The sequence below is a fragment of the Monodelphis domestica genome, chromosome 5, assembly GCF_027887165.1.
Source record: "Monodelphis domestica isolate mMonDom1 chromosome 5, mMonDom1.pri, whole genome shotgun sequence".
NCBI lineage: Eukaryota > Metazoa > Chordata > Mammalia > Didelphimorphia > Didelphidae > Monodelphis > Monodelphis domestica.
In genome coordinates, this window is record NC_077231.1 from 105321947 (window position 1) to 105336266 (window position 14320).

At 34.0% G+C, this 14320-nt stretch overlaps 1 protein-coding gene across 9 annotated transcripts in view; it reads right to left on the bottom strand.

Moving 5' to 3' along the window:
• Nucleotides 1-14320, bottom strand: part of KIF21A (kinesin family member 21A) — a 186016-nt gene that overhangs the window by 79354 nt on the left and 92342 nt on the right. For all 9 annotated transcript variants that reach the window (XM_056799005.1, XM_056799004.1, XM_056799007.1 and 6 more), the window contains exons 8-11: nucleotides 13630-13825; nucleotides 12314-12503; nucleotides 11868-11931; nucleotides 5803-6006 (exon numbers count right to left, since the gene is read on the bottom strand). In XM_056799005.1, coding sequence (XP_056654983.1) covers nucleotides 5803-6006; nucleotides 11868-11931; nucleotides 12314-12503; nucleotides 13630-13825 — 654 coding nt within the window. The remainder of the gene's footprint in view (nucleotides 1-5802; nucleotides 6007-11867; nucleotides 11932-12313; nucleotides 12504-13629; nucleotides 13826-14320) is intronic.

The window sequence follows — 14320 nt, forward strand, 5'->3', positions numbered from 1 at the left end:
TATTGACTCCTGAATGTTGATCCTTTTATATACATATGCTGGGATTTGAGGATGGATTTATTGTATGGCCTGCATTTACTGAAGCTGCTGATTATCTCAATTAATCATTTTGTTGATTACTTATGACTTTGTAAGTAAGTAATCATGTCATCAGCAAAAGAGATAATTATCTATCTATATCCATTTAATCTCTTTTCTTTCCTATTGATATTGCTGCCACTTCTAGAACTGTATCAAACAATAACAGAGAGGGTGGGCATCCAGCTTTATTACTGTATTAACTGAGAATGCTTCTTATGTTTTCCTATTGTATATAATGCTTGTTTTTAGCTTTAGACACAAGGTTTTAAAACATGGTCCTTTTATGTCTCTATTTTTAAGACTTTTTAGCACAAATAAGAATTTTATTTTGTCTCTTGCATCTACTGCAATTTGGGATGTTTTTGTTTTAAAGTGATTATATTTATTTTCTTCCCCTTCATGTTTTGCTTCCCTGGTTTGAGGAGCAGCAGCAAAGAAATTGCTGAATGAATCTGATAGTAAAGGTGGCGGTAAAGTATGGGAGCTTTTGAAAGGCTTTGCTAAGAAAGCATGTTCATGCTCTGCTGGTAATTTGTGAGATTATTTACTTAGTAAATTTCTGTGTGTCAACTCGTGGCTATTGCTTTGCTCTTTTTATATAATTCCTATTTTGGGAAAGTTCTTGAGAATTTGTGAGGCATAGAAAAAACATAGTCTTTCATTGTATTGTTCATGTTTTTATCTATCTATCCATCTATGTTTTGTATAAATTTAGTTTACATACACACGTGCTATGAAGTAAATATTAATTCTTTCCTGCCCCTTTTATTATACAGGACTAATATAATCAAGGTAGGGAACTTTTGATGTGTAAAATTCCTCCTCAAACTGTTTATCAAAGGATTTGATCTTAATTTATTATCTTAAGAGACCTGCCCATGATCATCCAGATAACTTGTTTCAGAAGCAGAAATTAAATTTCAGATGATGAGGTATATCAAAAACACTATGCTCAAATACTGATCATACCATATTGATACATTGCTTCTCCACAGTAATGCCTGCCAATCTTATAACTGATTACTTATGATTTCTTAAAATCACCTCAGATTAATATAAATCCAAAAAGTATTTTAGAGGTATTATTTTTGTGAACTTATGAACAAAATTGAAATATTAAATTTGACACTGTTTTTATCTGGGTCAGTATCAGCCCTATTCTTTCTGAAGGTCACATCCTGGTCCATCCCTCTCCTAAGTCTATTTCTGTGTACTCCTTAGAACTTAACTCTTCCAAGTCAACTTCCTTCATCTTCCAAGTTTTTTCTCCAACACTCAATCTATCTTCACCAATTAACTGCACCCTGACTTTCTCCTCAAAATGCCATATTCCTCAGAAACCTCTACAATGTGACCCTCTTCTTAGCCCCAGTCTGTTAGAATAACAATACTTTCTTCCCACTCTTGGGTATAGGACATTCTTATGTTACCATTTCTCAAGAATCTTTCCTATTTCAAAGTTCACTTAATCTGCTGATGGTACCTTGTGATCTTCTCTTTCTATTAATGGCCTACAAACTGCCTTCCAGGTCACTTTTCCATCTTCCTTAATCACCTCATAGCCACTAGCTCACAAGTCCTTTTTCACACTGATCCTTTATATGACCCTTTGGGAACCCTTAACTCACAATTCTTTAACCTCTTCAACTGCAAGCAACTCCAATTCCATCTCATTTTAGCAGATACCACCATGGTTAAATCTCAGGTCTTATGATCAGTTTTCTGATATTATGGATTTCAAAATCCTATTCTCTGAACTCAACCTCCCTAATTTTTTTTTTTTTTGCCTCTTCTGTGCTCTAAATCACACTAAGCCTTATCGTCTTCAACTTGATTTCTAAAATGAACCTTTTGGTATTTTTCCAGGCTACCCCTAAACTATAATTTCTTTTATTTTCCCAAGCAATCATGATTCTACCCTCATTTCTTTCAGTGATTTGATAGCCACAATAGAATATTTTTGCATTCTCTCAATATTCTGATCTTCTGAAATTCTTGCCCTGCAAATTCTCAAGCCTCAGAAACCTTACCATTAGACTTCCTCCTTTTAATTCCTACACTGTAGCAAGACAAAGTAACAAAATCATACTAATTTCATCTTTTTATGCTGGAAAAATCACAGACTCATTACTGTTTACCAATTCTTTTACTCGAGGAGAACTCAAGCTCTATCTCTTACTCCATTCCTGACTTAAAAACTCATAGCAGTCTGCCTCACTCCTATCTTACTGAGATAATAATATTCATCTGAAGTTAATTTGTCTCAGCCACTCTCAATTCTCTTAATACCTCTTCAACTACTCTTCTTCAGTGATTCTGCTGTTTCTCAATACTTTGCAATTTGTTTTCTCCACTCTTCCAAACCCTCTCCTTTCTCTACAATTTCTATCTGAAAAAATCTCATTCACTCCCATAACCTTAACAGGTATCTTTACATAAATGACTCCCAGACATATTGTTAGTATTAAGTTCTAAAATTGTATTTTCAGCAAGATAGTGAATAACTACAACTGACGACTCAAACTCAATATGGCCAAAACAGAAATTATAATTAGCTTTTCCTAAAATCCTATTCATCCAACTTCCCTATTTCTGTCAACAAAATAATCAGTAATCCAAAACCACAAGATTATCACAAAACCACAAGATAATTTATCACTCTTCTTTCCTCTTCCCTCACACATTCAGTTGCAAAATCTTGTCAATTCTGCCTCACAATATTCCTCAAAATCACTTATGTACACCCCTATACTGACCCCTCTTTCTACTTCCTATAACATTAGTCTCATTCAGACTCTCCATCTAGACTTTTATAATAGCTTTACTACAGCTAGTCTGCCCACCTCTAATTTGTTTTAATATCACTTCCAAATTAATTATCCCAACACACAAAACTGACCAAGTTACTCTCCTAAATCATTCAGTCACTCCTAATATGATCCCAACACATAAAAGTGGTCATCACCCTTCAAAATCATTCAGTCATTATTCACTGAAAAAAACTACACTTGCACTATTCTCTCTACTATATTTCTATCTAGCCAAATTTGACCAGCCATGAACATGTTCTACATTTTTGCATTTGTTGTGTCATTCATCACACATAGAATGATTCAACACTTCTAATTTCTATTTGCTGAATGCTATACAGCCTTCAAGCCAAAGGGAAAAGGAACTTCTAGAGAATAAGTATTAAAAGAGTCAAGCACTTTCATAGATCTCAAAATCAGAGTAACTTAGCAGTCCAAAAAAATTTAACTCTCATATTTTCTATTCAACAAACAGAAGCACAGTGTCCAGAGTAAAATAAGCCATAGGTTTCATGTAGACTCTGTAGGCCTCCATACTCTTACTGATCTTCTATCATTCCCTCTCTTTTGGCTGCTTCTCTGTTGCCCACAAATATACCCATGTCCTCCCAACACTGAAAACTCCTCACTTGCTTCATCCATTACCCCCACAAACACACTGCTGTCCTATATGTTGTCTCTATTTCATGGAAAAATTCCTTGAAAATGCCATGTAGAATTGGTACCTATATATCAGATTGCATCTAGAACTCTGTATTTAATTCTAAGCACCACTTTTTAAGAAGGATATTGATAAGCATGTCCATTAAAGCATGTCCAAGAAGGCGAAATGGACAATTAGGATACTTGGAACAATGTAATATGAGCATTATTTGGTGGTCTAACCTAGAAAGAGAAGATATGATTTCTGTTTCCAGATTATAAATTTCATGATGGCAATAAGTATGCCCTATTTCCTCTAGTATTAATCTAGTATCACAGGATCTAGAAAGCTTAAAGAAAAATTGTGCTTTTTAAAAAAAATAAACTGAATTACCTCTGGCATTTATCTACATTTCCTAAGATGACATCTGCATCAAATTTATCTCATAGGAACAAGTAGTATCCCTCCTACAATCTACCAATTGGAAATGGCTTTTTAAATGTACATGTATCCCTTTGACATCTCATCTTTCCCCATCATAATTTTGATATATTGTGGAGTGGTGTAAGAAACTAACTGAGAACTTGGAGGGGACTTTCCCAGAAGCTGCAGATGACACAAAGGCCAGTAGACACACCAAAAAAGTTTAGAAATTCAGAAATGCATAAAATATATATATCACATGTGATACATATATTTTATCTTTTAGCACCATAACTGTACAAAACTTTTTTAAAGTTAAAATAAGTAAAAAGATAAAGTTTGTGAAAAAACAACACAAAAGCACACACAAAGACTAGAAATGTAGATATCTTTAAAAGTTTAGTAATTCATAAATGCATATAAAGTACTGCAAACACTTTAGAAAAGAAAAAAAATCAGACTTCTTCTCTGATATGAAGAGGCCAAAAAATTTTACACAGATTTTCCCGATCACACCCAGGGACACTACACTACAAACCCACAAGAAGTGGAAGGAATATCTATATATTATTCTGTGCAATTCTTTATTTGTGACACCTAGATCTTTATAAAAGCAAATCATAACATTTGACTTTCACACATATGAGAATAATGGTTTTTAAATCGTTTCCTCTTCTGTCTTTATAAAGTAATCAAATAGTCTTAATACTACCATAATCACTACATTACCTATAATTACACTTCATAAATGGGTAAACAATTATAATGTACCTTCCCTTATATTGACACAATCAATCTTCTATGATAAATATCTTTTAAGATGTTTATATTTCAAATACATAATTTCATCTATAATACTTCCTAATGAAAGCTATGAAACTCAAGCTAATTATTCTAATAGTTCCTTTTTAACTTATAATGCACAACAGATCTAGGTAGAAGAATTAAAACTTCTAATAATTCTGTTTAAAAATAATTCATTGTCTGAATAACCTAATTTATACAAATTATGCAAAAGTGGCAAATAAACTACATTAAATATAAATGAGGCAATATACAAAACACATACTCAGTAGTTTTATAAACTGGCAGTTTTCTGTATAAGTAAATATAAAATCTGTAAATATTTATATGGTAAATATTCAAACATAAGTATAACTTGTCATTTTCCTCTTCTTCCTTTGTCCAAGTGACTTTTTAAAAAATTGTACTTTTCATAAAAAAGTACCTGAGCTGCAGACAAGACATAATTTTCACCAAAGAAAGAATATCAGATTCTTTGTTGGGTTCCTTGTTGAAAGAATGTTTTTAAAAAGAAAAACACCAACAATAATAGAAAGAGCTATTGAACCACCAAATTAGAAACTTTGCTCAAAACATTTAATAGATCAAAAGACATTAAAATGTTATTTGGAAGGATCAGTTTGTCATTTTGTCAAATGCATCTAGATAAGAATTTGAGGATATGCATGAGTCTACTTAAATGTATTAGAGAATTAAAAACAAATAAAAAAATGAAAATATTGAAATGCAGTGATATGTTTTGTTTAATACAAGATGATTGCATTTGTGAGATGATTAAAAGCAAAAGTAGCTAATTCCAGATAGCAAAAAATCCTATAATTATAATTTTAAAATAGTCAATATTGCAATATTTATCTAAAATAAATAAAATAATTTTCCCATATGTAATAATATACTTTTAAGGAGAAACAAAATCAAATTTTCTAATTATATTTACTTTCAAACCATCTTATTTTGACATATAAAGGAGGCTATATACACATCTTGAATGCAAATTAAAACATATTTCTTATTAAGAAAAGCAATTATTTAATACATTACCTTTTTTTCTTCTTCTTTTCTTTCCTTTTCAGTTTTTCTAAATCTTTTTTAGCCATATCTATAATTTCAATGGTTTCTTTTTCTGAGGAAAGTATAGAAGGAGAGAAAGCTGATGATCCACTGAAGTATGGCGATCTTGCTGTAGCTCTTGTCAGGTTACGCCGAAGGTTCTCATTCATCGCTTCACTTTCTAATAATTTTGCCCTGGTGACAAATATAACACATACAGAATTTCAGAGAGATTACTTAACATGGTTACAAGTTAATTTTAAAAAACTTTTTTACTGTCAATATTTGCTTTAAGAAAGACTACTCCTTAGAACAGTGATGGGCACCCTTTTGAGCTTGGTATGTCAAATTTGCCCAAAAACCAAGCATAACTTGGATGGTGTGTAACTTTGAGGAAAAAAAACAAAACATCCTTCTTGGCATGTGGCCCTATACTTCTCTGTATGCAGCCGCATGTCATCAGAAATGGCTATGTGTGTCAGTGCTGACATGTGTGTCATAGGTTTGCCATCATGGTCTTAGAAGATGGCCTTCTTGCCAAGGATGCATAAGAGATCACATTTCATTCCGTCTTCAACAGGAAACTGTCCCATTTATCATCCCCACCTTCTTTTTAGTCCCCAATTTCTATATTCTGGTTGCTTCCCTGTGCAGACACACTTCCAGATCTCTTCCACCTTGAAACTACCTTCACTTGATCCCAGCCCTCTTTCATGATGAAATTTCTGAAAAATAGTCATCTTCAGAGTCCTCACTTCCTTTGGTGTTACTCTTAACTCTTCAGTCTGACTTCCACCCTCATTACTGTACTCAAATTATTCTATAAAAAGTTATTAATAATCTATTATTCTCTAAAAAGTTATTAATAATCTATTTATTCACAAATTTAATGACCTCTTCTCAATTTTCATCCTTTCTGACATATGTAACCTGACACAACTAAAGTCTTTCTTCTCCTTGATACTTTCTTCTCTCGTTTTTCATAAACTTTGCTCTCTGCTGCTTCTCATCCTTGTTTAAACTATTCCTTCTCAGTCTTGTTGGCTGGGTCTTTATCTTCACCTGCTGACCAAGGGAGTCTCCCAAAGCTCTGTTTTGGGCATTCTTCTCCCTCTGTATTCTTTCCCTTCATAATCTCATCAGCATCCCTGAACTTAACTATCATCTCTGCGCTGATGATTCTCATGTCTACTCCTCCAACTCTGGTATCTCTGCTGAATTACTCTCTCACATTTCCAACCACCTTCTGTTCAGTTCAAACTGGATGTTGTGTAAACTTTGTCAACTCAACATGGCCACAACTGAACTCACTATTCCCCCCTCTTTCCTCTCACAAACCCACCTCTCTTCTTTGTTTTTCCTGTCTCTGGTTAGGCTATTGCAATCCTCTCCATGACTCAGGCTTATGTCTTTGTTGTCATCTTTAACTTTCCTCTCTGTCATGCCCCCTCCTCCATATCCAATTAGTAGCCCATTCCTGGCCCTCACACCTTAGGAACACTTCTCATACATTCCCCCTTTTCTCCTCTGACACTCACATCACTGATGCAGGCCCTTATTGCCTGATGCCTAGACTACATGACTGATCTCTCTGCCCTCTGGTACATTCCTTTACATAGCAAATTGATCTTCCTAAAGCCTGTCACAACCTCCCTACCCCATCTCATAAACTGTCATGGCTCTCTAACCTCCAGAAAATCAAATGCAAAATCTGGTTTGATTTTTCAAATTCAATAGTCTGAAATTCTCTTACCTTTCTAGCTCTATTATATCTTGATCATCCACAGTGGTCCAATGATTCCCTGCTATTTCTCCTAAAGAAAGCCATTTCTCAACTTTAGACATTTTCATTGACTGTCTTTGCCTAGAACTCTCTCCCTTTTTATCTGTCTGCTGACCCTCCTGGCTTTCAAGTCATAGATAAAATCCCAGCTCCTCGAAGAAGCCTTTCCCAGTCCTCCATAATGCTATGCTGTCACTATTTATTATATCCAACTTATGCTGTCTTTATCTTGTTTGTACATAGCTTTTTCATTAGATTGTGAGCTCCTTAAACAAAGACAGTCTTTTACTATTTGTATCCCCAGCACTTAGTACAGCATCTGGCACATAGCAGATGCCTAATAAACTCCTGACTGACATCCCCAATTCCCAGTCTGGCGTCTCTAAACTTGACATGCTGTATACATTTTAAACTCAGCATGTCCATTCATTATGCTTCCTCCCAGTCCCTCTTATTTTTTAGTTTTCCTGTTACTGCTTAGGGTACTACAATCCTTCTATTAACTAGGCTCACAACCTAAGGATCATCCTCCTCTCCTCAATCTCTTCCACTCACCTCTTTATAGCTAATTTGTCCTTAAGTGTTGTGAAATCTATCTTTGCAAAATGTGTTCTTGTCTCCTCTGATAATCCCTCCACTCTAGTACAGGGTGGTCTCAAGCTTAGACTATAGCTTTCTGGTTGGTCTCCCCTGTTGTGAGTCTTTTGCCATTCCATTCTATCATTCATTCAGCTAACAAAGGGATCTTCCAGAAACAGTCTGACCATGTCTTCATTCTCTCCCCCTATTCATTAAATTACAGAGGCTTCTTATTACCTTAAAGATCAAATATCAAATCCTGTTTGCCATTCAAAGCCCTTCATAACCTGCCTTCCCTACACACCTTTTCAACTTTTCCTATTTTATCTCCTTCACAGTCCAGTGATGCTGGATTCATTGCTGTTCCTCACTCAAGGCCCCCCATCTCCCAACTCTGGACTTTTTCACTAACTGTCCTTCATGCCTGGAGCTTTATCCTTCCTCATCTCTGCTTCCTGCTTTGCCTGGCTTCTTTCAAATCCCAACTAAAAACTCATCTTATACAAGAAGCATTTCTTGATTTTCTCTAATGCCAGTAACTTTCCCCTGAGACTTGCTCCATCCACATTACCTTGCTTATATTTGGTATGTACATAGTTGTTTGTATGTTGCCAGCTTCATTAGAAGTGACTTCTGGGTGGGCAGGGATTGAATTTCTTTGTATCCTTGGCAATTAGTATAGTGCATGGTACAAAGTAAGCACTTGAATGCTTTTTGACTTTGACCAATTATAGATTGCACAGTCATATATCTGAAACAACACTTTTACTGCTCTAGGTCACTTAACATTTTTTTTAATAACTGACCCACTCTGACAGTGTCCTATTAATTCCTTCTTAAAATAACATTTTTTAAATCAGTGAAGAAATTTTTAAATTTCAGTTTGATGTTAAGTTAAAATAAGTTATGATTTTCCCCCCATCCAAGTTCATGGCTATTCCTGAAATCTATCCACAGTCTAGATCACAGATTAAGAACCCTAGTTAAAGGGGATACTGTTGCCTCTGATGTTAAAACTAATTATAAAAAAACATAAACAAGAAAATGGAGCTAAGATGGTGTGGTGGAAAGAAGTACTGGAAGCTTACTTATAAAACTCCTCTAAAACTGATCTAGACATAAGACAAAATCTTGAAGAGGAAATCCAAAATAAAAACTAAGTAAATTACAATAGTAACCTAATGTTTGAAAAACCCAAAGATCCAAGCTACTGGAGCAAGAATTCACTACTTGAAAAAAACTGCAGAGAAAATTGTAAAGCAGTATAGTAGAAACTAGGCACAGACCAAAATCTCACACCTCATACCAAAATAAGCTCAAAATAAATACATGATTTAGACATAAAAGGTGTTCTCATCAGCAAATTAGGGGTTTATAGGAAAGAAAAAGTATTATCTGTCAGATCTCTAGCCAAGAGACAGAGAGAATCACAGAAAGTAAAATGGATGACCTTGATTCCATGAAATCAGAAATGTTTTGTACAAACAAAACCACTGAAGGCAAAATTAGAAGAAAATCAGAAAGAAGGGGGGGGGGTGTTGGAAGAGTTGTGGAAAAAGAGGAATACTAAGTTATTGTTCTTAAAAGTTATGAACTGGCCCAACCATTCAGCAGAACAATTTGGTAAATGACTTAAATATAAACAGGTAAATTATAAACAAATTAGGTGAACATAGAATAAAATACCTGTCGGATCTATGGGAAAGGAAAGAATTTAAGACCAAGTAAGAGATAGAGAATATTACAAAATATAAAATGAATAATTTTGACTATATTAAATGAAAAAAAATTTGTACCAAAAAACAAAACAAAACAATGCAACCAAAATTAGAAGGGAAGCAGCAAACTGGGGAAAATATTTTATAGCAAAAACCTCTGACAAAAGTTTAATTTCTCAAATTTATTAGGAACTAAGTAAAATGTACAAGAAATCAAGCCATTCCTCAATTGACAAATGGTCATGGGACATGATAGGCAGTTTTCAGATGAAGAAATCAAAACTATCAATAAGCACATGAAAAAAGGTTCTAAATCCCTCCTAATTAGAGAAATACAAATCAAAACAACTCTGAGGTGCCACCTCACACCTAGCAGATTGACCAATATGGCAGTAAAGGAAAATAATAAATGTTGAAGAGAATGTGGCAAAATTGGGGCACTAATACACTGATGGAGTTGTGAATTGATCCAACCATTCTGAAGGGCAATTGGAATTATGCCCAAAGGGCATATTATTCTTAAAAAGAATGCCTGCCCTTTGATTCAGTTATACCACTGCTGGGTTTGTACCCAAAGAGATAATAATGAAAAATGTTTGCACAAAAATATTCAAAGCTGCACTCTTTGAGGTAGTAAAAAATAGGAAAATGAGGAGGTGTCTATCAATTGGAGAGTGGTTGAACAATTTATGGTATATGATGGTGATGGAATACTATTGTGCTGCAAGGAATGATAAATTGCTTGATTTCCATATGAACTGGAAAGAGTTTCATGAACTGATGCAGAGTAAAATGAGCAGAACCAGGAGAACATTGTACACAGAGACTGAAATACTGTGGAATGATCATATGTAATGGACTTTGTTACTTGTAGCAATGCAGTGATCTAGGACAATATCAAGGGATATATGAGAAAGAATGCTAACCACCTTGAGAGAAAGAATGGTGGGAGTAGAAACAGATGAAAAACATGATTTATCACTTGTTTACATGGGTATATGATTTGGGGTTTGGGTTTTAAAAGATTATTCTATTACAGAAATGAACAATATAGAAATAGGTATCAAATGATAACATTTGTATAACCCAGTGGAATTTCTTGTCAGCTCTAGGAGGAGGGAAGGAAGAGGGGTGGGAAAGAAAATGAATCATGTAAACATGGAAAAATATTTTTAAAATAAAAATTTTTAAATACTTAATTTTATTTTTAGTTCCAAATTCTTTCTCTCCCTGTAGGCCCTCACCTATGAGCAAGGCAAGAAAGAATATACATATTTTATATATATTCCTTTAGATACCACTTTCTCAGGGAAGGTATTTATATTTGTAGGTCCCTTTTCTAACAAAATTGTCTCAATTTGCCTTGGAAAGTCTCTATGATATTTTTGGGTTATGTTACTCCTACTTTCTTATCAAGTATACTGAAACTCTTAAGTTATTTAGGTTCCATTCTTATTACCACTTTTAAATCAGAGGTCTCAAGTAGGAAATTATACGAACAACTGTCTATGATTGTCCTTAACCTTCCATCCCTTGAGTTTTCACCTCTCATTTATTCCTGGTCCACCAGTACTTCTAAACTAAAAGAGGCTCCCAGCTTTTAGGAATTTACTTATTTTCCTTATAGATGTAGAAATCTTCCCTTTAGTTCAGTAAATGATGAGACTAAAAATGAATATTCCAAGTATTTAAATTTATAGGATTTAATAACAAAATGAGAGAGAAAGGGGTTCCTTCAGTCAAATGAGCAGAGCAAAGAGCCAGAGACCCAGAAGCCCGCCATGATTGAGCCAAAGGAAAAAAAAATAAAAACCCCCACAGCCTTGTCCTTTAAGTCTAACATGACTGAAGCCCTGAAAGATGAAAATTACATTATGAAATAATTCTTTTCCTATTGTTATAATTGTTAGTACATAAAACCCAATTATTTTTGAAAAATAAATCTAAACATGTACCATAGTAAGTTCAAGCCATACCTGAGATCTTCTATTTCTTTGATATAATTATGGATCATATTACTGATCTCCTCATTACCTTCCCCTGAGACATTAAAGAAAATAAAGAAATTAAACAAAAATTTCAATGAATTGAAAACATCAGTCAAATAAAGCCAAGCAAAAACACTAGAAGTTCCAGTTATTTTCTGAGATCAATAGCCTTAACTAAATAAGTAGATAATTATATAATGCATTAAGATTAATTATATGATTTGTTGAGGGAAGGTTTTAAAGTAAAATTATTAGATAGTGAGCTTAATTCACATTAAACATTGGAAAAATGTGTTACTTAACATGGCTGAAATAAATAAATGATTCAAAATATGCTGGGTGCCAATTATAGTATAAAGAATTATCCTTGCCTTTTTATTTTTTTAATATTCACTTTAAAAAAGACTTAAAGAAGAAAACCAAATATAGAATACCTGCTCTGGCAAGAACCTGATTGGCTTGATCACTAACAAGTTGTGTTATTCGGGTTCTTAATGCATCAACAGTTTCTTGCATTGCTTTGATTCTTACACGCAAGTTATTATTTTCAGTTTGTAGCATGGCATTCTCATGAAACATGTCATTGATACTTTCAACACCTTCCTCATCAATAATCCTTTTACCCTGAAAAATAAATTTTAGTTGATATATTTCAAACATAAAATTTCAAAATAAGGAAATGTAATATAATTCTTTTTACCTGGCCTGAACCAGTCCCACCACTGTAAGTGTATTCCCTTCCCTCTATTAAGATGTTCTAGAGTGAACATATCATTGTTATTAATATTATTAATTAAAGTTTTCGATTATTATTACATTATTAAGAGATGGAAATTTAAGGACAACCGTGTTCAATGGTTCCTATACATTCTTCTTCTGATTAGGGCTAGGGAATTAAGACTATTTCATTGATATAGGAATCTCAGAGTGAAGAAACTCTCTCCATCAATGCAGGGCTATAATTTTTCTGCAGCTTAAGAGTCTTAAGAGTTGCTTAATGGGGGCAGCTGGGTAGCTCAGTGGATTGAGAGCCAGGCCTAGAGATGGGAGGTCCTAGGTTCAAATCTGGCCTCAGACACTTCACAGCTGTGTGACCCTGGTCAAGTCACTTGACCCCCATTGCCTAGCCCTTACCACTCTTCTGCCTTGGAGCCAATACACAGTGTTGATGGAAGGTAAGGGCTTAAAAAAAAAAAAAGAGTTGCTTAATAGTGAGAAGTTGAATAACTTGCCCAAAGTTATATAGCCAGTATGAATCAGAGAAAGGACTTGAACACAAATATTGCTGACCGCAGGACAGTTCTTTATTAATTATTGTAGGCTTTGCATTATTGTTCAAATTAATCGTATAATAATAATTCATTTAAGTAATATTTAAATTATAAGTGCAAAGCACTTTCCTCATAGCTTTTCTATAAGAGGTAATAACAGGTATTTATATAGTATTTCAAAGTTTAAGATGTACTTAAATACAATATCTCATTGGATCTCACAACAACCTGTTAAGGGAGGCACTGTGGTTTTATTAATATTCAAATTTTAAAAATAATTAAATTAAGGGTAAAAAAGGGTAAGTAATCAGTAACTGGTTACATATACAGACAGAAACAGGCAGACACAGACAGACAGACAGACAGACAGACAGACAGAAAGACACAGACACACACAGAGTGTATTCCTCAGTGGCATTCATCACATTCCAGCATTGACTTAAAATAAAGAGTCAAAACACTTAAATTCACTGACTCACAGTTTTGTACTCCATAAGTTCCATCTGAAGTCGTGTGATCTCACTGCGAAGTGCATTAATTTGTTGACTGGCTCTATCTTGATTTACCATAACCTTGTTCTTGATATTTCGGGCACGATTGGCATACTTTAATGTATTCAAAGTTTCCATGAAATCCCTGTCTGAAGGGCTGACACAAGCTATCATGACTGTTTGGCTGTAAGTTATAAACATTACTTATGTTTATTGATAGATGAAAACAAAATCCAAGACAGAAAATAATTACTTTATATTTCTTCTTTTTTATTCAACAAGCAAGCAAGCAAGCAAGCAAGCAGCATTTTGACTACTGTGCCAAGTACTGGTGTTAGTTAAGAGAAATACAAATACATAAAACAACTTCTACTCCTAAAAAGTTTGCATTCTAATACCATATGAAATATAAAAACCTTCTATACCATTAGTTCAGAAACACAAGCAGTTTTTAAAAAGCTAAGTATAGAAGTTTCTTACATTATTGTACACTATTTAGAATTTTCCCCCATCCCATCTCTGCCTATTGAACCCTCTTTCTATCTTTCAAGAACCAAGTAATATACCATATTCTTCATGAAGTACTCCTTTATCTCCCTTATCTCGAACTCATAACATTTTGTACTGCTCTGATGTACTTCATACTGTACTTTAGCTGAATGTCACTTCTACTAGGTTG